This window comes from Megalops cyprinoides, chromosome 13 (assembly GCF_013368585.1).
Source record: "Megalops cyprinoides isolate fMegCyp1 chromosome 13, fMegCyp1.pri, whole genome shotgun sequence".
NCBI classification, from domain to species: Eukaryota; Metazoa; Chordata; class Actinopteri; order Elopiformes; family Megalopidae; genus Megalops; species Megalops cyprinoides.
In genome coordinates, this window is record NC_050595.1 from 24,898,984 (window position 1) to 24,924,466 (window position 25,483).

At 46.3% G+C, this 25,483-nt stretch overlaps 1 protein-coding gene across 2 annotated transcripts in view; it reads left to right on the plus strand.

The window, feature by feature from the left end:
* Window positions 1-24,363, plus strand: part of LOC118787637 (fibrillin-1-like) — a 61,857-nt gene extending 37,494 nt beyond the window's left edge. For both annotated transcript variants that reach the window (XM_036543170.1, XM_036543169.1), the window contains exons 33-66: window positions 123-245; window positions 404-526; window positions 805-930; window positions 2,869-2,991; window positions 3,443-3,565; window positions 3,817-3,984; window positions 4,112-4,180; window positions 4,350-4,475; window positions 5,051-5,173; window positions 5,362-5,520; window positions 6,122-6,193; window positions 6,428-6,553; window positions 6,644-6,766; window positions 7,692-7,817; window positions 8,212-8,328; window positions 8,896-9,021; window positions 9,975-10,094; window positions 10,977-11,102; window positions 12,521-12,673; window positions 12,962-13,024; window positions 13,130-13,255; window positions 13,731-13,850; window positions 14,165-14,287; window positions 14,888-15,019; window positions 15,664-15,789; window positions 16,375-16,581; window positions 16,735-16,860; window positions 16,981-17,103; window positions 18,545-18,661; window positions 19,483-19,611; window positions 20,385-20,504; window positions 21,742-21,973; window positions 22,471-22,654; window positions 22,968-24,363. In XM_036543170.1, coding sequence (XP_036399063.1) covers window positions 123-245; window positions 404-526; window positions 805-930; window positions 2,869-2,991; window positions 3,443-3,565; window positions 3,817-3,984; window positions 4,112-4,180; window positions 4,350-4,475; window positions 5,051-5,173; window positions 5,362-5,520; window positions 6,122-6,193; window positions 6,428-6,553; window positions 6,644-6,766; window positions 7,692-7,817; window positions 8,212-8,328; window positions 8,896-9,021; window positions 9,975-10,094; window positions 10,977-11,102; window positions 12,521-12,673; window positions 12,962-13,024; window positions 13,130-13,255; window positions 13,731-13,850; window positions 14,165-14,287; window positions 14,888-15,019; window positions 15,664-15,789; window positions 16,375-16,581; window positions 16,735-16,860; window positions 16,981-17,103; window positions 18,545-18,661; window positions 19,483-19,611; window positions 20,385-20,504; window positions 21,742-21,973; window positions 22,471-22,654; window positions 22,968-23,348 — 4,661 coding nt within the window. In that variant the 3' untranslated portion in view covers window positions 23,349-24,363. The remainder of the gene's footprint in view (window positions 1-122; window positions 246-403; window positions 527-804; window positions 931-2,868; window positions 2,992-3,442; window positions 3,566-3,816; window positions 3,985-4,111; window positions 4,181-4,349; window positions 4,476-5,050; window positions 5,174-5,361; window positions 5,521-6,121; window positions 6,194-6,427; window positions 6,554-6,643; window positions 6,767-7,691; window positions 7,818-8,211; window positions 8,329-8,895; window positions 9,022-9,974; window positions 10,095-10,976; window positions 11,103-12,520; window positions 12,674-12,961; window positions 13,025-13,129; window positions 13,256-13,730; window positions 13,851-14,164; window positions 14,288-14,887; window positions 15,020-15,663; window positions 15,790-16,374; window positions 16,582-16,734; window positions 16,861-16,980; window positions 17,104-18,544; window positions 18,662-19,482; window positions 19,612-20,384; window positions 20,505-21,741; window positions 21,974-22,470; window positions 22,655-22,967) is intronic.
* The last annotated feature ends 1,120 nt before the right edge of the window (window positions 24,364-25,483 follow it).

The window sequence follows — 25,483 nt, forward strand, 5'->3', positions numbered from 1 at the left end:
CAGACTTAATGCGTTTCAAACTGGTCTGACAGGCCTACAAGAACCCTAAAAGGTGAGGATCTGCTGGTCTGTGCTATGCTATCTTGTTAATTGCTGTTTCTTTGCCAACACCTTGTCTGTAGATATCAACGAGTGCGAGATCGGGGCTCATAACTGCGACAGACACGCCACTTGCACCAACACAGCCGGAAGCTTCAAGTGTAAATGTATGCCGGGCTGGATCGGCAATGGGATTAAATGCACAGGTGAGGGTTCTGCACTGGTAATGCTGAATGCAGGTAACATTGAAGAAATAGTGTCTTCACAGATACTGTAAGATTCTATCTTGCACTTTGTGAATGTGTTGGGCTTGTCATCCCCCTGTTCCCTGTGATCTGAGCCTCTGGGTTTTTCTTTTTTTCAGACCTGGACGAGTGCTCCAACGGCACCCACATGTGCAGCAGCAACGCGGACTGCAGGAACACCATGGGCTCCTACCAGTGTCAGTGCAAGGAGGGCTTCACCGGCGATGGCTTCTTCTGCACAGGTCACCCCCGACCGTTCCTTGGGGACAGCAAGGGCCTTACCTCTGTATTAGTCTGTCATGTTCAGATTTGGGAGCCAAGCTGCCCCTTTCGAGGGAGCAGCCTATGGATATTTTGGATATTTGTGCAGTTACTGTGCTTGGAGTACACTCAGCCACCCTCATGTGTATTAAAGTACCCTATCACATGTTGCTTCAAAGTCGGGCATTCTTAAGTGCTGCGTTTGGTCAGTCCTTTATGAGGTAACAAGTCTTTGTGATGCGTGTGTTTGTGGTGACAGACACTGACGAATGTGCGGAGGACGTGAACCTGTGCGAGAACGGGCACTGTCTGAACCTGCCGGGCGGGTACCGCTGCGAGTGCGACATGGGCTTCATCCCCACCCCTGACGGCAAGGCCTGTGAGGGTAAGGGTGCTCGAAATCAGACCACCACCCCTCCCCCCCCCCCCCCCCCCCTCAACCTCACCCCTCACCTCCCCTCCAGCCCACGACTCCAAGGAGCCCTGAGTGGAGGGTATCTACAACAGGGAGTTAACACAGTACTTTATTCATTAGCGTTATTCCTCTGAAGTATCACTGTTAATAATGTATGCCATCTTTCTTGCGTTTTTTGTATATGCAGACAATGAAATGTGTCTTTGCTGTCAGGTCATTACAATTTACCAGCACGTCTGTTTTAATAAGCTTTGATAATCACTACTAGGGATTTGTAGACATGAGTCTAGTAGTATGCTAATTATGTCAGTGTGACGGAGAGACCAGTAACTAACTATAAACATGTAATATCAGAAATGTATAATATAGTGATTAGACAGGCTAATGAGCACTAGCTAGCTGCTGAAGTTATCGTGTGTACAGTGTACATGTGTGCTGTGTGGGTAATTTTAGTATCTCTCTGTTCATTGGCCAGTACACATGATGTGCGTGAGTTGCTGTTATGTTTTTACAACAGGGCCTAGTTCAGGTTGTACTTCATACAGCCCGAAATAGCCCACTCTCAGCCATGTGTTTATAATAACCCAAAATGTATTCGATAATGAGAATCAGATGAAGCTGGCGGCGCTCTGAACTTGTCATTCTTGCCCCAGAACTGACAGGCTTTTTTCCAGGTTAATGTATACCTCACTGTCTGTCCTCTAGACATGCAGAACCTAATATTCCCATGAGCGTTTAATTGCCATTTGGGGGGCGGTGTTGGTGGGGGATGGGTGTTGATGTTCCCTGGAACCACTCAATTGTGTAACTGCCATAGTGCTGTTTGTGTTGTGGGGCATGGTTATTTTTAAAGATGGCCCATGGGAATGACCAGAAAAAAAACACTTTATCTTGAGCCCTAATTAGCTAGCTAAGTTCATTTCAGCATCTCGTTGAGGTTGCTGTCAGTCTGGTTTGAACTCAGGCATGATAAAACCTCATTACGGGTATATGAAGCAGAATGAGGACACAAACCGCCCTTAAAAGGAGATGAAATATTTGTATGCGTAAACTTAGAGAGTAAATTCACATTGAGAATTTTAATTACTGGGTTTTTCCCAGGAGCCTAACAGCAGAGTATATTTTGGATATTATACTGTCTAATCAGCCACCACATCCACACACACACACACACACACGCACACACGCACACACACACACACAGAAGCCCTTTTTGAGACACACAACCGACACGCCATTAAAAATTACTCATGATAGCTAAGTGCACTCAACGTTCTAATCGTTGACTCCAAATCACGAAATGATCAGAACAAAATTAATGAGCGAATTTATTGAAAGAATACATTCTTTATTTCTTTAATTATGATTATAATGACTTAATGTCTCCAGTAAGTTCTTGATTTGTGAGTCTGCTATGGTGCCAGACTTTCTCTGCTGTTCTTTATTACAGTGCATCACTGTGGGGTTTTGAATGCGGGGGGAGTTGTGTTGCAAGGTTACAGCGTAACTTAACACCCGTGCCGTGCTCTCATCATCATCTCGGCTCAGCTGGCAAACCCGCGGGCCTCCTTAGCATTGGCAGCACAGGGCAGAAAGATAAAAGCCAAAACACATCCGTGCGGCACAGTGCTTTGCAAGAGAATGAAAAATGAACTTGATGGTGCCGTGCAATTAAATCTATCAGACAACTGATTGCAGACACGTTTTTGTGGAACTGTGTCATTTATCTATTAAAATATGTTTCCGTTTTCCACGCCCACCGTTCTGTTCATTTGGCTGGAGGGGGGTGTGGCCGCTGTCTCGGCACCCCGACTCTCTGGGAGCCTCTCACGCTACTGGTCACCCCCTAACAGCTAGCCCCTAACAGCTAACATTTACTAACAGCTAGCCTCTCGCTTCTGCCCACAGACATAGATGAGTGCACCTTCGCGGACATCTGTGTCAACGGGAGGTGCCACAACACGCCGGGCCTATTCAGGTGCGAGTGTCACCCTGGGTACGAGTTAGACAGAAGCGGAGGAAACTGCACAGGTAAAGGGGCGCCGAGGTGGGTGACACTTAGACATGGTCAAAACATATCCTGCTCTCCTCAGCTAGACCTCAGGGTCCAAACCCCCCCCCCCTCCCCGCACCCCATCACCCCCAGCTCCGGGTACTGCTGTCTGTGGAGATGACTTCAACTCCCCCCCACCATCACCACCCCACCCCTGAAAACAGATGTCCCTGCTCCCCTCGGATGACCTCGGGTGGAAAGTGTGACTCTGGTGGGGTGTCTCCACACCCTCTCCGGATGGGCCGCCTTGGGGATTACTCAGCGCTCCGATAAATTACGACTGTCCCCTCTTTTCCCATGTAGCGCCACATGCAGAGAGCAGAACAATCGCTGTTTTGTTATTCTCGGGGAACGGCCGTGCTTTTCCGAACGGCAAACACTCTGTCCCTCTTTGACCAAGGAGGGTCCCCTTGTTTTTTATTTTCCCAGATTACAACGAGTGCGCCGATCCAACGACTTGCATCAGCGGGCTCTGCATCAACACCCCTGGCAGCTACATCTGCGAGTGTCCCCCCGACTTCGAGCTCAACCCAACCCGCGTTGGCTGCGTGGGTGAGACGTGGCCCCGCCAGGGGCCCTTCATGCCCCCCCCCCCCCCCCAAAGAAATCATCAACTCTGAATTGCATCAAACATCAAATCTTTAAAACAGCACATGAGCCAAAATGATTTCTCCTTAGATGGTTTATGCGAGTCTGTTTTGAAGCCATTTTGGTTAAAAAATATACAGTGGTGAACTACTTAGTTTTTATTGTGGAAAATATTGCTCTATGCACAGTTTTCACCAGCACGTGGCCTTTTCTAGATACTCGATCTGGCAACTGCTACCTGGACGTGCGGTCCCGGGGTGATGCCTCAGAGAGCCTGGACTGCTCCAACGAGATCGGCGTAGGGGTGTCCAAGGCCTCATGCTGCTGCTCCCTGGGGCAGGCCTGGGGGACCCCCTGTGAAGCCTGCCCCCCTCTCAACTCCTGTGAGTTGGAACGCTCGGCGTGCCTCCTGGGCCTGCTCTCTGTCCAGGAGTCCAGATGGTGGTCTGGTATTTCACACTGTGCTGCATTCATTCATTATTAAGACTGCCTGTGTTCTCTCTCCCACAGCTGAGTACAGAACCCTGTGTCCGGGAGGAGAGGGGTTCCGACCCAACCCCATCACGGTCATTCTGGAAGGTCAGCACCCAAACCGAGCTGAGAAATTCCTTCATAATGGTTTCAGTTTTAAGGGTGGGGATGGGCATGCGGTCTTGAGGCACGCTTGTGCTGCGTTCTTGAGAATGAGCTCCTCCAGCTGAAAGGTTTGACTCGACCCTGTTTTTTTTTCTGCTCTGCTCTCTGGCAGACATCAACGAGTGCCAGGAGCTCCCAGGCTTGTGCCAAGGAGGAGATTGCATTAACACGTTCGGGAGCTTTCAGTGCGAGTGTCAGAGGGGTTTTGCTCTCAACGAAGACACGAGGGTCTGCGAAGGTACAGAAAAACCTCTTTCTCCTTTCTTTCACTAACTGAAACATTTGACAGAGAGGGAATTCAGAACAGGCTTTCTCGCCTTTATTTAGCTGGGATGAGGGGGGGTGGCGGGTAGGAAATGCTTGTGCTCTTACCCTGTGGATTTAGTGCTGACTCGCGCCGCATTGCAGTCTAGTTGATTTCATATGAGTCAATAAATCAGGAGAGCTTGGCGGTGTTTATCCTAATTATGTGCAGATGACAGTCCGCACTGATCACGGGGCTGTTTTGTTGTGGCCACTGCGGCCCTTCGAAGGGAACAGGCTCTGCTGACTGCACCTCTTGAGGCCTGGAAACCGGCACATGCTGCACTGTCAGGAAAGAGAGCATGTGGTTAATGGCTTTTTAATTGGGACATTTGTTGGACATTTGCACAAAGGAATGGACTGGGTCCTTGAAGCATCCACATTTCAAGGAGAGGCTCATATCATGTTTTCATGGTCGACCGAAAGCATTTTGTTTTCTATATGCTTGAGAGCAGTAAAAACGGAGAATGGTCCCTCACAGTGTTCCTTCCCTTCCTGTTTTGGCTCCAGATGTGAATGAGTGTGAGCATCCTGGGATTTGCGGTCCAGGCCAGTGTTACAACACCATTGGGAACTACACCTGCATCTGTCCTCCAGATTACATGCAAGTCAATGGTGGAAACAACTGCATGGGTAAGAGTGTTCCTACAGTATGTGTTTGTATGTGCATGTATGCATATGTCTGTATAAGCTTACTTATTTATGTTAGACCCAGTGACAGAGCTGATAGACAGAGAGTGATAAGGAAGTGCATTACAGTACGTATAATGGTGGTGTCAGCATTCCACTGAGAGCGATTGCTGTCTTTACCCTCGCCACAGACATGCGGAGGAGTCTGTGCTACAGGAACTACTACTCTGACAACGGCACGTGTGATGGAGAGCTGACCTTCAACATGACTAAGAAGATGTGCTGCTGCTCCTACAATATTGGACGTGCCTGGAACAAACCCTGCGAACAGTGCCCTGTCCCAAGCACCAGTGAGTACTATAACCTAGGACAGTGCCCCATACCAGAAACCACTGAGCATTATAACCTAGCACAATGCCCCATACCAGAAACCAGTGAGCACTGTAACCTAGCACAGTGCCCCATAGCTAGAACCAGTGAGTACTGTAACCGAGTACAGTGCCCCATGCCAAGCACCAATGACTACCGTAACCTAGCGCAGTACCCCATACAAAAAAACAGTGAGTACCGCAAGTTAGCACAGTGTCTGTCTGCAAATAACCATGTACAGTACCCCAGAGCAGTGTAAAATACCCAGTGAATGATGAATCTGATGAATCCTTTGTACTGTACAGTAGAACAGACTACCATCTCCAATGATTCCTGAGTACCGTACGCTAGGTCAGTGTACCATCCCCAATGAATCCTGAGTACTGTACCCTAGATCAGCGTACTATCCCTAGTCATCTGGGGATGTACTGGGTATTGTACACCAAGACAGTGTCCCATCTCCAGCTCCGCTGAGCACTATACCCTAGATCTGTGTCCTGTTTCTAGTGTATCATGAGCAGTATTTTGTACACAGCGGACACAAACGGCGATAACGCTCTGCTGGTCCTTCTCGCCCTCTAGATGAGTTTGCCATCCTGTGTGGCAGTGAGAGACCAGGATACTACATTGACATTTACACCGGACAGGTTGTAGGTAAGGAGCACAGAATGAATAGCCTGTACACTATAATCATTGTTGTTATTTTTCTTCTTTTTTGTCTTCCTCTCTTTATAATTCCTTGTTATAATGCCCGTTCATCTTCCTTTTCCCCTTTCTTCTTCTCCTGCTTCCTTTCACTGCGATGTGAGTATATAAGCAGCCCTGAAGTTGATGGCTAGGTTTGTGTGAAGGCCCATTTGTGAGACAAATGCATATGTCGTTGGCCAGACATCGATGAGTGCAGGGAGATCCCGGGCGTGTGCGAGAACGGCGTGTGCATCAACATGATCGGCAGCTTCAGGTGCGAGTGTCCCATGGGCTTCATCTACAACGACAAGCTGCTCATCTGTGAAGGTCAGTCTCTCTGCCTCTGCCTTTTGTATTTGAATTCGGGTAGTGTGGACGATTGCCCAGGAGATACTAACGTGTCGCGTCTCTGCAAAGACATCGACGAGTGCCAGAACGGACCAGTGTGCCAGCAGAACGCCGCCTGCCTCAACCTTCCTGGAAGTTACCGCTGCGAGTGCAAGCCTGGCTACCGATTCACCCCCACCGGCCAGTGTCTTGGTACGTTCCAGGCAGTGATGTAAGCCCACTGCATCTACTCCTGAGGCTGCTTGTCTGGACGCGAGTGAGCCAAAGGGAGTAATTGGGCCCATTTTCACTTGTGGGTGGGCATTGGTTGTGTGTGAAATGAGAGGGAATGCTTTATGTGGAATGGTACCAGGTCCTACAGACCACTGCTTTCTGCTGTCTCTGGTAGCACAGTGTTTCTAGACCTTTCTTTCAGCTCTCCTGTGAACTTGAGGAAGTGTTTTCTGTGGAAGATCTTGATAACAAGCCCGGGATAAATACACAACAATTTCACATTAATGCGAGCCATACCAGGTTCCTGTTTCTCCTTTCTTTTATTTGTGAGAAAGTACATTCAAAATGACAAGCCATACAAGCACCAACTGTTTTTAATGACTGAATCCAAAGAGGCTTTAAGACTTTTTGGAAAATACCTTCTATTTAAACTCACGCATGGAGCTTTGTAAAAAGCCTCACAAATAATGGAGAACTTGGGGATCGAGGTTCCATTAGGATTAGGTTTTCTGGTTTGTTAAATCTGTAAAATGTAAAATCTCTGGAAGTATAGAATTGTTCTGAGTGTAACCGTATGCTTGTATTCAACAGGGAATGCGAAAACATGAGAACATTTGTTTTTTAATAGGGCAAAAATGTGAGCTATTCTGAGCATTGGAGGAGTTTCAGGGGTGTAATTCATCAATAGCTCTGCTCTTGTAGTGTAACCTGTGCTGTTACAAGGGTTTGTGCAAGAGCTGCATGACTCAGGGTCTGGGAATTTTTCAGTCTTTTTATGTCTTACCAGTAAAGGTTGTTTTTCTGCAACCGTGTGACATTTTCTGAGCTCATTATTTGATTCAGTTGTGATGATGTTCACACAGGCAGTTGTGTCCTTAACAGCCTGCTTGGCCTCTTCCTGCAGACCGCAATGAATGCATTGAGAACCCCGGTATATGCAGTCCAGGGCAGTGCATTGACACGGTGGGAAGCTACCGCTGCATCTGCCCCAATGGATTCAAGGCAACTGCAGATTCATCCATGTGCATTGGTGAGTTTCACTGTAGATTTAACTCTGGGGTTTTCTATATTTATCCATGTGTATTAGCGTATATGAGTTTTGCCTGGGTTGGAAGCAATTCCAGATATCCATGTAGATTGGTGAGGTTTTCTAATTTTGCAGAATTAGCCAATTGCTGAGCTTTACTGTAGATATATTGGTGAGTTTTACTGTATTTATCCTTGCATATCAGTGAGTTTTACATTGGTTCAGTAAGCCGCCACTATGAAAAGTGAAACATTTGATGAATTACATCATATGAACATTGGGGGTACTGTGTGGATGGAAGGGACGTATGGAAGGGACGTAATCCTAAAGCATCAGGGCAGCCTTGTGTGGTGAAGACAGACACACTCGTGCAATTCTGCCTCTTCTTTCTGTGCAGATGTGGATGAGTGTGAGAGGCAGCCATGCGGAAACGGGACATGCAAAAACACAGTGGGCTCATACAACTGCCTGTGCTACCCTGGCTTCCAGCTCTCCCACAACAACGACTGCATAGGTATGTGCCGCGAGTCCTAACCTTCGTTCCCTGCTGTAAATGACATGTGGTGGTGAAACCTGAGTGGCTGAAGGGGTTCAAAACCAGCCATGTCATTTACCTAGTGCACAATGACTTGGGGCCCACACCAGCAGAACAGATTGGTTTCATTCCATTGAAGATAAGGGTGGGGAGGTCAGCCAGGGTTTTCTTGTCTCAAGGCTTTCGGCACCCTAAGATTTGTCAGGCACCTGTGAGTTGCTCAGATAGCGTCAGTGGAGTAGCTCATATCCTCCAATTGGCACCCACTTCACTGTGGAGCAGTTTAGTCTGTAGTGTGAAAAAGGCTGTTGGCTTGTGATTGTACAAGTGAATTGAGTTTGTCTCTCTCTTCAATGCTCCTTCATGACTGCAGAGGTTGTCGCGGTGAGACAAGTCTGATAACACAATTGGTGATTCCGGAAGGGGTTGTATGAAGGAATCAAATGTGAAAAAATGGCATGAGAAGTTAATCATTGACTGGCGATGTAAGAGAAGACGGGACAGCTGACTCTGGGGTCATGGGTGCTTGATGTCCTTCCCTTCCAGATACGGACGAGTGTGCCACGCAGAGGGGCCTGTGTCGGAATGGGAACTGCATCAACACGGTGGGCTCCTTTGTGTGCCTGTGTCGCGATGGCTATGAGCTCACAGCCGACGGCAGAATCTGCGCGGGTAAGTCCCCCTGTAATTCAGTCACTACAGACACAGGCCTCTCACAGGAAAGGAGAGAATGAGGCTTCACAAACACCAACACAAGATGAAACCACTGTGCTATCAGTGACGTCCTAGTTTGAAAGAATCACAGGCTTTTGGTTTGTGTGAATCTGTGATTGACAGGCCAAGGAATATTTTGGGGTTTGTGAAGTCTCACTTTCCTGTCAGTACCTCTCACCCTCCCCTCTCCTGCCCTCAGTAAAACAGGCTTTATGATGTCCATTACATACTTTAAGTGGACCTCTCCTTTAAATTGATTGCAGATGCAATGTATTGTGAAGTAAGTAAATATGCACAGTGACAGACAGGAGATTGATGATGACCTCACAATGATGTCACAATTGAAGATGCAGTTTGTTTCTACACTTAGGATGTTTGTTCTTTGAGCACTTACAGCTAATTTATATTTAGTGTCAAAGTGTTTATTATCTTAGAACATGCCATGGAGAACAGAACCAGTTTGTGCTGTATGGTTTATAATAACATTGCATTCAGATGTACCTTGTGAATTCTGCTCTGAAGTGCTGTTATCTGTACTCCACTGGCTGTGGAGACCCGATTATTGTATCGAGGGTCAGATTTAATATTTTTTAATACTAGTTTTGTTTTTATTTTGATGTGTATACATCAAATTTTTAAAATGTTTAAAATGTCTTAAATGTTTAACAGAATTACAGCCCTGTATTTAGATGACCTCTACAGGGCAGAATCATATGTACACATTTAAAAAACATTACTTTGGTGACCACAATGTACAAAACAGGGTCATGCATTGATTTTGATATTCAGAAATGTTTTAACATTCAGTATGAGTTGTGACACACACACACACACACACACACACACACAGGCGTGATCTACATTAAAAAGAAGAAATGGAACATCTCCACTGATTTGAATTTCCTGTACAGATATCAATGAGTGTGTGGTAAGTCCTGGAACATGCGGCCCTGGAACCTGTCAGAACCTGGATGGCTCCTACAGATGCATTTGCCCATTGGGGTACTACATAATCGATGACAAGTGCAAAGGTATGCGTGATGTCACTTTCTTAAGAACTGGAGAAGGGTGCTGTGTACTGACAACATGCAAAGTCAGCCATTTTAAGTTAAAGCAGTGATTCAGACAAAGATGCAGCTTTCAACAGGATGAACTCTCAAAATTTTCCCTTTTATCCATTAGCAAAAAAAGAGAATTAATGCAAAACTGTATTGTACGGCCTAGATTTGTTTTTGAATGTGACTGTGAATTTTTCTGCAAGGCTCCGTCTGCGCAAAAGCCTTTAAACCTCTAATGTGCACCATATTTTAAGAAGGGGAACATTTATGCAAGCGTATCAAAAAAATCTGTTAGAACAGCAAAAAAAAATCCCTTTCAGACAAATGTGTTTTGGCGTGCGCTGACAGACTAAACGCATTACATATGAACCGTTCCTCTGACAGAAGGTAGCCTGCACCTGTTAATACAAAATCGCAGTAAAGTATGTTGTGGTTTGTAATGCTAAAAATCAGAGCTGACATCCAGGGACCATTCAGAGGCAGGTTGTACTGATGTAGACAGGGGCTGGGGGACATGAGATTCCTCTTCTCTCCAAAGTACCAAATGAGGAACATGAGTAGGATCTGCTTGTTTATAATGCTTGAAATGATTAATCGATGCTATCTGCATGGTCCCGTTCTCCAGCTTCACGCAATCTACCCTGAAGCACAGGGCAATCATGTTGTGCAGGTAACAGCAGCGGTTATCAATTACTAAAGAGGAGTGAAGTCACAGCAGTGGAGAAGCTGAGATCATTTGAATATTGCATGGTTAAGCCCAAGAAGAAACATTGATCACTGTCATAATGGAGGATCTGTGTGTGCCTGAATGATGAAATGATTCTTAATCAAAATGGCGTTTTTATCTCTCTGTAGACATTGATGAGTGTGCCCAGAGCCCAGATATCTGTGTGTTTGGCACCTGCACCAACACAGAAGGTAGTTTTAAGTGCGAGTGTCCTGAGGGATTCCAGCTTTCTTCCTCTGGGAGGAGGTGTATGGGTGAGTTCTCTCCTGAGCTATGATTTTTCACAAAAATGCCTGATGGAAATCTTCACACTGTCTAACCCTTGAGTAGGGTATGTTTGTGGAACAACAGTATGTTTTGCTGCTCAGTTTTTATAACCAAGCCTTCAGCTTGGCACCTTTGGAGTGTGTTTTTCTTCACTATAGCTACAGTTGACAGCTGTTTGTGACATCACGACACAGCTATGATGTTCAGAAGTTTTACTCGAAGATGTTAAGAAATGCAATTCAGTTTTGCTTTTCCTTTTATTTCGAGCAGAAATAATCTTAATAATTACAAGTGCCTTTTTTGAGACAAGACCACAAAGCTGGAGGATTAAATTCAAGCCCACCGGGCATCACTCATTACAATATATTTATAGAGACCTATTATGTACAAATTGCACAAGCCATTTATCACTCTGCTCCAAGCGTGAAAAGGAAATAATAGCACAGAGCAATCCCGTGGTACATGAAGCGCAAATATACAAGGGACAGAGCACACAGTTGTATGCAAGACTGTCCTGTTAGCGGACCATGGTACATAGGTGGAACGTTTGATTGTAGAATTCGTTTATTATCGTGATTTTTAAGGGCGTGAAGCTGCTAACACTGTCCAGATGTCTCACTTTTTAATGGCGTATTGCTCTTGGGCCAGAGTGCCCAAGGGTGTCTACAAGCAACTCTCAGCAATTTTCCATTTCCTCAACTACTGAGCTAAAGGGCCGTTCATGATCTTAGCTGGGAGTTCCCAGCTAGAGATTGTGATGACATAATCACCTAAAAGGGAGGGACTGTTTACATTTCCTGGTTTGCCCCCGCACAGATGTGAGTGTGTGAAGATGGGAGAACAATTTAGAAAATTGGAAACAGGCTTTCGGAATTAGAAAAATAGATCAGCTAATAGATAGCTCTCGAGTGTCTTTGCAATAATACATAGTGCTACGGTGCATTGTCTACGTGTTAATGTGGATGGAGCTCGATGTCTCCCTGAACATGGTGACATTTTGCGGGTGCGCATGCGCCATGTTCTTTTTTCCCAGACAGCTGTAGAGGGTTGAAGCTGGAGATCCGTAGGCATAAATCTTTTTATTTCGGAAAAGCTGACAAATCAGTTTCACGGGGGAAAAGTAACCAGACCCTTTTTCCCATTTTTTTTCCACTGTGCTTTTGCTCCAGGTGTCTGTGCTATATGATCTATAGAGTTCAGATCGATTATTTGCTTTAAGTGTAGGGATAGCCAGTACAAATACTCCAGGGCCAGGTGCCAGCTATTTGCTTTCCATTTCCCGACTAAGAAAAGCTGGCTTCTCATCTTGTGATTCACATGACGAGAGAGACTCTGAAAGCCAGTGGGCACCAGAGAAAGCCGTCCCATGTTGAAGGGGTATGATGCCTTTTGTGTAATCCCACAGACATCCGCGTCAACTACTGTTATACCAAGTTCGAAAACGGGAGATGCCTGGCGCCCAAACCTCTCAACACCACCAAGGAGGACTGCTGCTGTAGTGCCATGCCAGGGCAGGGGTGGGGTGACCCCTGTGAAATCTGCCCCACCCCAAATGAAGGTAGGGGGGCAGACCAGCTGCAGCTCTGACAATTTCACCTCAAGCTCTCGGCAGCTGACAACTTGGGCATTTCATGTTATAATTATTTATTTTTTTTATTTTATTCATTTCTTACCATGTTTTGACATCATAATATACTGTACATTGTATTCCATGTAATATTTTCTTAAAGTGCAGCATTTTTCATTAAGTTGTCTTTCCAGTTTCATTTTTGTTTCATGTGACTATTGATTAAAGAAAACAATAGCAACAGGCCTCTTTCTAACGGCTTCGTTTGTCTCTCCTCAGACTTGTTTGCTTTGCTCTGCCATTCACTCGGCCAGAAGATCGGTCCAAATGACTACCCTATTGGTAAGATGGTGGTAGTTTTTTTTCTTGGCTGCACCGTGACAGTCATTTGTGTAACTGGTTTTGCACGGATATTTACATTTCTCTGTTCTTGTTTTTTTTTATCAGATATTGATGAGTGCACAACGAACCCCAACATCTGTAACAACGGTCTGTGCATCAACACAGACAGATCGTTCCGCTGCGAGTGTCCCTTCGGTTTCCGACTGGACTACACCGGTGTCAATTGCGAGGGTGAGCTGCAGTTCTTCAGGAAAGGGAGCTCTGTAGTGTGTCTGTAAACAAGGGGACTCTCACATTCAGTGTCCATAGGTCTTTTAGTAGGCATGTCACTTTCACCTCTGTGAGGGCCTTGTAGCATGAGAACAGGGATGATCAGGTGCAAGAAGGACAAATTTTTAATTTGTCTTGTCTAGCCAGTCATTTCAGAATTGTGAATTGAGTTGTACACAGGAAGTTTTGCAGTCACACACAGGACACATATTTGAATATTGAATATTTTTAGTTTCTAGTTTCTAGTGTCTGAGTATACTGCACGTTCGTTAATAGCATGGCAAAATGTGTCCAAATACAGCTAATTATTGTAATTGCATGGTGCTCCCATTTTTGTGAGCGATGATGTTTCATGCCTATAAAGTGCAAGGGGAAGCACAGCTTCTCAGTAAGGAATTTGAATAAATGCTCAACTAAATGAAGCTTTTTTTCATAGATACTAACGAGTGTGACCTGGGTAACCCCTGTGGCAATGGCACCTGCACCAATGTCGTTGGGGCTTTCGAGTGCACCTGTGACGAAGGCTTTGAGCCTGGTCCTATGATGATGTGTGAAGGTATAGTCTGGATTTTAGCCACATTATTAATAACCACAGAATATTTTCATTCTCAAAGCATGATCTATACTGCCTATACTGTTTATACATTTTGATCTATACTGCATTACCACCTGCTGGTGGAGACAAGATGAATTTGATGGAGTTAATCAATTTGATCATTTTGTAAAGAGGTGGAGAACCATCTTTGAGTTAAAACCTATTTTGAAATGTGCAAAGTCTTATTTTCAGCACTCACTGTATGTGTTCTCCTGCACTGAAGTCCAGTGTTTGACTGATGTCTGATTGGGGCTGGTGATGGCTTGTGTCTGCAGATGTGAATGAGTGTGCTCAGAACCCCCTGCTCTGCGCCTTCCGCTGCGTCAACACCGTGGGCTCCTACGAGTGCAAATGCCCCGCGGGCTACGTGCTGAGAGAGGACCGGAGAATGTGCAGAGGTAACACGCCGCTGCCACGCTATCCCAAGAGCAGAGGGCCGCTTCCTCTGCTCTCTCCCAGCCACTGCGGGATGGCTGGTAAAGACTACAACTCAGTGTGCCAGGTCTGAGCAAACGAAAAATCGCACAGTAGACATAAGTTATGTTTTTCTGTTTTTTTTTTTTTTTTTGGTTTGAATGGTTTAGAAAGCAACTAGCAGAGCTTGCGTAGCGTGAGAATAGGTCACCCGCACTTGTCTGAGGCGTGTAAAAAGGTCCCTGGAAACGAACGGTTTACTCCGCCGAGCACTCAGCAGGTTGAATCCCTCACTCTGTCCTGGCTATACGATATTATTTACTTTACATTTATAAACAGAATTTGAGCTGGCTTCTTTAAACACATGTCAGCCCCGAGCTCTTCGTGAGAGAGCTGGATTACGTTTCACTGGGGCTGCGCTGAGGCTGTAAGGTAATGCCTTCGAGTCTGTGACGGCCGAGGCTGCGGCCTACTGACACCCTCAGAACCTCACTGTTCCAAACGGGGGCGCTTGCTCAATCCACACCTGCGCCGAATGTAACATGCGCTCTCTGTGTCTCTCTCTCTCTCTCTCTCACACGCAGACCAGGACGAGTGTGAGGACGGCATTGACGACTGCGAGTCCCGAGGGATGACCTGCAAGAATCTGATTGGCACGTACATGTGTATCTGTTCCCCGGGATACGTCCGGCAGCCCAACGGGGAGGGCTGCATGGGTAAGACGGACAGGCTACTTGTGTTTTTTTTTTATTTTTTATTTTCTCATCGATGAGAGATAAATTCCAGCCAGGACCGAAAAATTCAATTATTCAGGCAGCCTGAAGATAAAACTGTCAGGTTCTGCGCAAAGCCCCTTACGTACCACGTCCTTTGAAGATAGGGTAGCATGAACTTTGCCTTGTAATTCACTTAACTGCAGAGAAACCGCCCTGTCAAAGACCTACAGTACAGATCACCTTTTTCCAACCAGGGGTCATTTGCTCCCAGTAATAAGTCTGTTATCTCTCCTAAATATCAGTTTACATACAGGCTTATTTATGGACATCCTATTCAGTGATAGCAGCTGATTTGGCCTGGAATTCCGCGTGGGTGAAAGCTGTGCATTCCGTCTCTGGGAAAGAATGCTGAAGACACTTAGTGCTCCGATTGTTGTATTTTAGTCAGCTCAGAAGAGCTGCTTTGTTGTTCGGTAATCACCTGACTGATGTCGTTAGGAAGTAGCGCAGTGCACGTTAAGGCGAATTCTCTTTGTAATTCACTTAGGTGAAACAGCACAAGGCACTTGTTGTTTTCCACTTGATTGTAAAATGTAAAGAATTTCCATTTCCTCCTCCTGTGCAACCCTTTTGTTCTGTTCCAGACCTGAACGAGTGCGCTACCAAGCCAGGAATCTGTCAGAATGGCCGCTGTGAGAACACAATCGGCAGCTACCGGTGCAAGTGCGACCAGGGCTTCAGTCCAAGCCCCACACAGACAGAATGCATTGGTAAATATCAGCTCTCACTAAGCATTACGCAGGTATTCCTCATCACTTATTTGTTATCACCATTGGCATAGAAACACCCACACTCACAAAGCTCAGCCTTCCTCAGGAGCCTAAAAGAGCTGACGTGGGCAATTTGACTAGTCAAATGCAGCAAGCGCCTTTTTTTTTACCAAGAGGGGCCTCCTCATCTTTTTTGGTTCTGGAAATATGTGAATTCATTTTTAATCTGTTAGGGAATCAAGACTCTCTCAGGTCATTGGCAAAGGCCAACTTGCCGCTTTTTTTCATCCACTTTCCTGGCTTTCTCCCTGGGCATTTTCACTCAACCATAAATGTGACCATACAGATACACATCTCTCAGTGAATGCAACATTTATGAATGAACTTTTTCTAGCCTCCTTTGGCATTGACTTTCAGAGATCTATTCAACAGTTACACACAGTGGTGCTCAAGTATTGTAACTATACAGTTTGCAGCATGCCATACCTGATTCCTCTCATTGTAGCCACCTTGTATCCAGCTGTGCTGTGAAAGGGGATTGTGGGAAATGCAGTTCCTCACTGACCTTCGCCTTCTCCTTTGCAGACAACAGGCAGGGCTTCTGCTTCACTGAGGTGCTGCAGACCCTCTGCCAGATGACCTCCAGCAGCCGCAACAGTGTCACCAAGTCCGAATGCTGCTGTGACGGTGGGCGCGGCTGGGGGGCCAACTGCGAGCTGTGCCCCCTGCCCGGCACCACCCAGTACAAGAAGATGTGCCCGCTGGGCCCAGGATACACCACTGATGGCAAAGGTACGAGGCTCATTGGCTCAGCTGCTGGTGTTTGGTATCTGCTTAGGCTTACCAGTGCAACTGCCACCATTGCTATGCAGCTTTTATGTCCTACATTGTGTTCAGCTGTGATGGAAGGCTGCTTCTGATGTCTTTTTTTTTCCCATGACCCAGACATTGATGAGTGCCGTGTCATGGGCAACCTGTGCCGCAATGGGCAGTGCGTGAACACCCTTGGCTCCTACAACTGCATATGCAAGCCAGGGTACGCCACAGACATCAGCGGGACCACATGCGTGGGTAAGTGATTTACCAAAACCTCCCCTGAGACAGCGCCGAGATGTTATTTCATATTCGCCCTCCCCCTCTTATGCAATGATGAGAGATTCTCATGCAAGTCTCGCTCTTCGCTCTCCGCAGACGTGGACGAGTGCGCCCAGGCGCCGAAGCCGTGCAACTTCATCTGCAAGAACACGGACGGGGGCTACCTGTGCTCCTGCCCCAGGGGGTACCTCCTGCAGGAAGACGGCAAGAGCTGCCGAGGTAACGCCCGGGCCGCCTTGCCCCCTAATTAGACGGGATTTGCGGCGGGAGCACCGTCGCCCGTCGGGTCAGGATGAAGGACCGTCTGGACGTCGACCGAGGAGCCGTTTCCTCTCCCAGTTAATATCAGTTCAGCGAGGGGTCCCCTCGCTAGACACCACATTACATTTTCACTTGACTTCATTTCAAGGTTAGCGTTTGGCAGGGGTATCGCTGGGCCGGCTGCCCACTCCCCTGCCTCGTGGAGAGAGCGCTGCTTAAGTCGCTCCATCTGGAATTCCTGTCATTTTTTTTCCCCCCCCTGTTGGCCGAGCGCGTATTTAGTATACAGAAGTTGTTACCTCCTGTGTCTGCTGTTTTTTTTTTTCTTCCGCCCCAGTCTGCATTGGACTGTCAATTTACGAAATGAACTCAAAGAACTTTGCACCAGTGTTCCTGGTTCCCCCGCCCCCTCCCTTATCTGTATTTACGTGTTTGCGGATACGGGTTTTCCCCAAAGTTTCCGCCTGTCTGGTTCGTTTGCAGGTCACTAGCCATGGATGGGAGAAACGATAATCAACAATTAGTCCCTCCCCCTTAACCACCACCCCCCTCGCCCCCTTTCGGGCCCTGCGAAATGTTCAGGCTCTGATAGAAGCCTGGGGCACAGAGGCCTGTGTGCTCGCTGAAGCGGGGGTTTATGTTGTTTGGCAGAAACTGTCTTCCTGTTCCTGGATCAGGGAGCGCAGTCTGCACCTCGCCGTGGGGGGGCTTCGTCGGGGGTGCACCACCGCTGCCTCTTTATCCGCCCCCCCTCCTTCATTTCTCCTCCGCTCAGTCCTTCCTCCTCCTCCGTAAGACTCCTGATTCACACTGCGGAGGAATGCCCGCACTTAATATTCGCTGTCCGCCCCGCGGCCATTAGTGTCAGATTCCGCTGTTTGATTGACAGCGGGGGAGAAAAGAGCAGCCCTTTTACACGCTGAAGTGCACAGGTTTATTGGGTTACGTAACGGGGAGCTTAGGAAGGCCACGGGCCAGCGCTGGACTCAGACGTGGAACAGCAAGAGACAGTAGGGTTGTACCTGTGCCAATGTCCTCACGTAGGGTGTACCTGCACTCAAGTGCATAGAAAGCGTTTCATCAGGATGGTGTTATTGGACAGACACTGGGTTCCTTGTCTCATGTTTTGTTACTCTGAGTTAGTGTGCATGCTTTTGCACATTTCTTCCCAATTTTTTGTCAGCGCTACACTACCTTTTGAGCACTTCTGCTACATGGATTCTGCAGTTTACCTTGCCGAATGTAGTAAAGACTAGCAACAGGTGCCGTGTTTTTGGGGGTAAATTGAGAGCTTCTCAAGCTACCCAGACCTGGCCTGAAATGTGTAGTCATGGAGACTCGACACGCCTCACCATAGCGATACACCACAAGGGCTCCTCTCTGTTCCTCTTTCCCCCAGACCTCGACGAGTGCTCCACCAAACAGCACAACTGCCAGTTCCTGTGTGTCAACACCATCGGGGGTTTCACCTGTAAATGCCCGCCCGGGTTCACCCAGCACCACACCGCCTGCATCGGTAAGACGGCCCACACGCAGTCACTGCCCGCCGTGGCCCCCGAGGGTCAGGCCTACTGGGTGCAGCTAATGAAGCAGTTTAGCTTTCATCATTCACCATCGAAAAAAATGACTTTTATGACTTTTTTCCCCCAGCGTTAATGGTTTCAGTTTGATATTACGAAAAATCAAATTAAGCTTGACTGATTTGTAGTTAGGGTAACTTAGCTGTTACTTGTTATGGAGCGCTGAGCTGACGGTTGCCATGGCTACGCTGAGAGTTGCAGATCTCTGGAGCAGATCCCATGACCTCACCCTTAAACACTTGGAGTTAAGTAAACATTATCCGGCAATCCCTACGGTCTTAGAGGGACTTTTTATGGCTCCAGGCCATTGCGAATCCCCCTTTCTCGTTCACCGGTTTAAATGTGTGCGAAACAATGAAAGAATCAATGCAATGATCTCCAGTGTGTCAGCCATTATTTTCTTAACGTATCTGTAAACTTTCAGTTGGATTTAAAGGCAGATGTTCAGTGAGGGCCATGAGAAACTGTGTAAAAGCATAAAGACACCACTATTAAAAGTGTCCCTGGATGCATTCCCATCCTGAGAACTCCGCTGAAGGTTTTGAAAAGTGCAGTAGATTTAGTAGTAGAGGCAGAAGATTTGCTGGATTTCGAATGACGCTGGATGTGAGGATTGTGGTGGCGCGTTGGGCGGGGGGGGTGAGCCCAGTGCCAGCGTGCCAGCACTACCAGGGAGGTTGCGGATGCCAGTCTGAGAGGGGTGGCCTGGCGTAGGGTGGGGGGGTGGCGCTGATGTCTTTATCACTTCCCTCCGCAGACAATAACGAGTGCGCCACCGACCCCAGCCTGTGCGGCTCTAACGGCGTGTGCCAGAACAGCCCGGGCAGCTTCAACTGCGAGTGCCAGCGCGGCTTCTCCCTGGACCCCACCGGCCAGAGCTGCGAAGGTCAGCCGCTCGGGGGTTATCCGTCATATCTAACGGGCGGGGAGGACCCCTGCGTCACACTGACACACACAGGGGACGGTCATCTCCGTACCCTCCAACGGAATAAACTCTCACAGATGCACGGTCTAATCACCTATGGTTGCCATATTCTGTCATAGAGACAGCAGTGATTCAGAATTTTTCAGGTATCAAATACAGACGTCCATGTATGCACAATGCACAGGTGTCAGTTCTAGCACCGCGTGAGGACAAAATTGAATAGTTGCAGTGTTGTTTTTTTTAATTAAAAGTGGCATTGTAGGCGGTGTTGTAGACAATGTTTTACCATTGTGTTCTTTGTCAGGTCAGGGTTACACCCAGAAAGACTTACATTCATAAGGACATTTGGCATGTAGGATTGCAGACTGTTTACAAGTGTTTGGGTCATTCTGGATATTACAGATCTGACGAAGAGAACAATGATTGAAAGGGTGGTACCGTTTTGTTACCGCCATTAATATGCCTAGCAGACGTCATGAGACAGAGCAGGTTACATATCTTAGATTTCAGGTGGATATGTACTGAAGGAACAGGGGATAAGCCCCACGCTCAAGGGTACAACAGCAGTTCCACACCAGGGAATCAAACCAGGAGTCCTTTCAGTCACAGGTCCTTAGCACTGCGCCACGCTGCCAGTGTGAATACAGTGCATTGTTTGGACTGCCGGACGGTGAGCAGATATTCTCTTTCTACCTCTGGGTGTTAACATTGCCCGTATGGGCGTTTGCCGGCAGACATGGATGAGTGCGACGGAAACCATCGCTGTCAGCACGGCTGCCAGAACCTGGTTGGCGGGTACCGGTGCAGCTGTCCCCAAGGCTACCTCCAGCACTACCAGTGGAACCAGTGTGTGGGTGAGTGACACCGCCTCCTCCCCCCTCTCCCCCTCCCCCCTGTTAGGGGTGGAACACAGAGGGAGGGGGAGAGACAGAGCAATCTGTCATCAAATATCACACATTCTCCCTCGCGCTGGCTGATATAACTTCCCTTTCCTGGAAGCACAACCTTTTCCTTTTCACGATTATTTCACAGAACAAAGGGAAACATAATCTGAGAAACTCTTTGCTTTTGCAATGAATCTCCTTTACATTTACTTGAATGCATAATGTGTGTTTCTTTAAAACCGTGTCATACTTAAACAGAGTGAGAAGTAATTTTTTGAACTTCCCAGTTGCAACAGAATTAAATTGTAACTGAGGCACATGTTTTATTTTGTTATTTTATGCAACATAAACTTGTAAAATATGTTATTTAGTCTTGATGATTTCTTGACTCTCAGTGGCAAATTAAATAACCAGCAAGTTACCCATGCAGAAGTACTTGCGTCAGAAAACCTTTAACAGAGTTCACTACCTTCCCACTCATTCCTAATTACCCAACCTTAAAGTAAAGGTTTTGACATTTTTAAGAGTTCATTACACTGTCTAGACATCGCTGTTCCTCTGCTCAATACATTGTGCCGTTGAGAACAGGAAGTGTGCACTTGGAGACTTTTTGGAAAGTGCCCTATCCAATATCCCCTTTCTTTCTGTTGAAGTGTCAGATTACCCTAAGTCAAAGATGTACTGTTAGAAAATGTATTCAGAAGTGCTATAAATAGTATATAAATGAAAATGAAATGAAAACATAAGCATTACAAAGAAGCGAAACGTCCCTCCCTTAAAACCACATATAAATCTTATTAAGTAACTTGTAATAATTAAATAAGCTGTAATAACAGTCTACTGCTCCCTTTGTGCTTACATGTATTTTCACTACCAATGTAGAAATTTAACAAGATGTTTTAACTGTAATACTTGACTTTCCAGTGATGTAGCTAATTTGTTTGATATCATGTGTGACCACTGTAATATATCACCTCTTAGCAATGTGGCAAAATTTGTTATTTATCCTCCTGTCTAGCCCTGGTGCAGCAGTATTGTATGTAGAAAAAATAAATGTTATAAAGTCAGATGCTTCTACTGTCTGATTCAGTAAACTCGCCCGCAATTTTTTGGCTGCTGAGGATATTTGGTCACTGTAAAGTAAACGGACACGCTTGGTGCAAACAGCTTTGTGAGAAACACTGTGTTGCTTCCTGTCGCGTCCCAGATGAAAACGAGTGCCAGAACAGCCAGATCTGCGGCGACGCCTCGTGCCACAACACGCTGGGGAGCTACCGCTGCCTGTGCCCCGCGGGCTTCAGCTTTGAGCAGTTCAGCGGGGGCTGCCGGGACGTCAACGAGTGCTCGTCCCCCCAGAACCCCTGCAGCTACGGCTGCTCCAACACCGACGGGGGGTACCTGTGCGGCTGTCCGCCTGGCTATTATAGGGCGGGCCAAGGGTGAGCGCTCCCCACTCCCCTACTCATCGTGCTGGAACTGGGTGCTCCTGCGTGGCCTTGGGTCACCAAAACACTGCTGGGGCTTGAGGCTAAGGAAACACAGGCTTCTGCTCTTTGGTGGCTATGTGTACACAGCTCCTTCAAAGGGTACCTTTAGTAACTCTCAGCGAATGGCAAATCCTTGGCCTTTATATTGTTATTTAACATGTACAGTATATCTAACTAGAGATTTATTGCGATGTACCTGTGAGATATATCGAGGACATCGTAAGTAGTGCAGTACTGGCTGATCAACGCTTGGTGTCTGCAACCAAATGCTTCACTTGGGTTAACTTAATACACAAACGACATAAGACTGCAGGTTTAAGAAGTGAACTGTGTAATGAAGGAGGCATTGTGTGTGTATGTTATAGAACGAATGTGTTGCTTTAGTTGTGTGTGTGTGTGTGTGTTGAGCAAAGGTGTTAATGAAGCCTGAGCTGTTTTGTGTGTTTCAGGCACTGCGTCTCAGGGCTGGGCTTCGGGAGCGGGGCCTCAGGGCCTGTTCAGGGTGGAGAATCGGACGATAACTCCCTCTCTCCTGAAGCCTGCTACGAGTGCAAAATCAACGGCTATCCAAAGAAGGGCAGGAAACGCAGAAGCACCAATGGAACAGAAGTTGCGCTTCTGGGAGAATCAGAGGTAACCTGAAGGCCTCTATGAAGTGCTCTCTTTTTGGCCTGTCACTACCCACTCACACACCTGAGAATAAACTGACACTGTTATCGGTACTTCTTCTCTGACCTGATCATATCAATCACTTGTTAGGTGGTTGCATAGGGAATTACAGTAGCCTAAATAACAGTTTTCGCCTAAATATTTGATACCAAATGCCCTGACATTTGGTGAAAAGGAAGATATCTACAGGAACATCACAGTTTTTTCAAAATCTTTTGGATGGCACAGTAAAATGTCTTGTTGTGATTTGATCAAGTTTATTGGGGGGTTTTTACAGAGTGAGCAAGAGACCATCAGCCTGGCCAGTGTGGACATCGATGACACCATTCTGTTCAACTTCAACATCAGTGACCTAAACAACAAAGACCACATCCTGGAGTTCATCCCAGCTCTCTCCACCCTAACCAACCACGTCCGCTACACCATTGACTTTGGGAATGACGAAGGCCTCTTCAAGATCAACCAGAAGGAAGGAATAAGCTACCTTCACTTAACCAAGAAGAAACTGTTCCCCGGAGCGTACTATTTACAAATCAGCAGCGTGCCATTGTACAGAAAGAAAGAACTGGCCCAGCTCGAGGACAAGCATGAGAAAGACTACCTCACGGGACAGCTAGGGGGAGCACTGAAAATGAAAGTGCAGATCGTCCTCCATTAGCAGAACCAGGAGAAGGCAGAAAAGCACTCAGCGCCAAAGAAACGAAGGGACTGCGTCGTTGATTCCCAAAGACGATTCTACATATCACCGATACGATCTCTTTGTCGTGTGTAAAAGTGCGAAGTAAAAAATAAAAAATAATAAAAGCGCAGCTGCATGTTCAGAAAGCTAAGAGTGAAAAGAAAAAAAAGAACAAAAGGAAAAAAAAAAGCAGGAAAAAAAGCGTGAAATCAATTTCCCCAAATCGACCACGTTCTCAGGCTTTGTACGAAAAGCTCTTCTCTGAATAAGGCTTTATATGACGATATGTTGAGCCCTCCCATTCTCAGCGGCGCGTGTAAATTTGAAGGTGGCACCGATGCTGAGAATGTTCACCGCTTCGCAGAAGCTGAAGATTTTTTTTTTGTTGTTCGGGGCTTGAAGGACTGTTTTTTCCCGTAACTTTTTCTCTCCGTCCTTTCAGTTGAGATAGATCAGCGTTTTCTTGTATTACCTGGTGCTCGTAACGTGACATCTTAGATTTATAAATGCACTGTAATATTTTACACACACGGTAGCCAAAAAAAAAGAAACAACAAAAAAAGCAACTTCTCTGCTGTTTCAAGATTTCAAGTTACTTTGCAACCAACCAAAGTTAACTCAATAGCCTTTCTGTTCTGTTATGCCTTAAACTACATGTAAATTAAGTGTGTTTATACTGTAATCATGCCACTTTTTTAATCATGGAAGCATTTGTAAACTAGATAAAGCCCTGTATGGAAGGGTTTTGTAATGGTGCTTATAATGACCAACTACTTCTTTTTAATTGTATACACCATTCTGATGATGATGCAATATCTGTGACTTAATAATTATGCACTGAGGCCCTCAGGGCCACACACATTCTCGCAATTACGATCAGTGCCGTCACCCCGTGTGGGTGACGTTAATGAAACCATCTTTCAGTACCAGTGTCTGTTCACATCAATGAGGGTTTAGTTTCAGTAAATTCACAATAAAAAACATATTTTTGGTTTAAAGGGGTCCAGTCTTGCTTACGTACTGTGCTTCTTTCTGTTGTTCTGTGAGTGTCAATCTAAGGGTGCAGACAAATTTGAGAGAAACCATCCAATGGATGCACTGTGGTTTCTCAGGCCTTGGGAGAAGGAGTGATTCCTCTACCCAGCATCTTGCTGTGTTACAGCTCTTCTTGTCCTTGGCTTGCCTTTCTTCTCAAGCAACATTTCCTCTCCTCAGTCAAAATAAGATTTTAACACACAAACCTGTCCACACTATAATCAGAATCACTCATAACTGACTGTAGTTTTCCTTCCAAGAGAAGAACATCTTTTTAACATACTGAAGTTCCTAAAGTGCATCATTTTATTTAATGCCAATTTAATTTGTACCATGAACTGGAAATAATTGTACAACAAAATAATTTTCCTTACTTGCAAATTCCTTACAAATTTTGCCACAGATTTATCTCTGATTTGAAGACATTAGTCTCTCAGTTTTGCAAAGAGTGCACATTAGGCAAAGAGTGCACATTACGCCTGTTTCTGTGGTTGAATGCAATTGGTTAGATCATAAACACTGACCATACACACATCTGCCGGGGAAGGACAACTCATGACCAGTGAGAGACACAAACAATTAATTGTTAAGTTCAAGGTACCTTACATTGCATTGAGTAGTCCTGAATTTGTGTACCCTTTATGAAGTATTCTAAACAAGGAACAATTCATGCAACATTCATTTAGGAAGAAAACAGACGTGGAATGGGCAGGTAAGTTGTTACTCAAATTCATGGTGATGAGCATGTGAGATGCACCCAGATTAATGATTATCCGCTGGGTTGGTTTGAAACTTTTACAACTGTTGTAGTGTGTCAGTCCTGTGCAGCTGTGAGACACAGTGATGCACTCACAAATACACCACCCTGTGTATGTTCCGGGCTGGCGCTGGAGTTGGCTGCAGTGCCCCTTCTTCACTCATTCACTGATCGGCTCCCTCGAGATGCAGTGGCAATACTTCCTTTCACCACTAGGTGGTGAAAATATCAGCAGTGTCTCAATCCCTGAACAGGGCTGGTTTCGTATGTCTTTTGAGACCTGTACACAGCTTTGGAGTATGTGGAAAGACACAGCCGAACA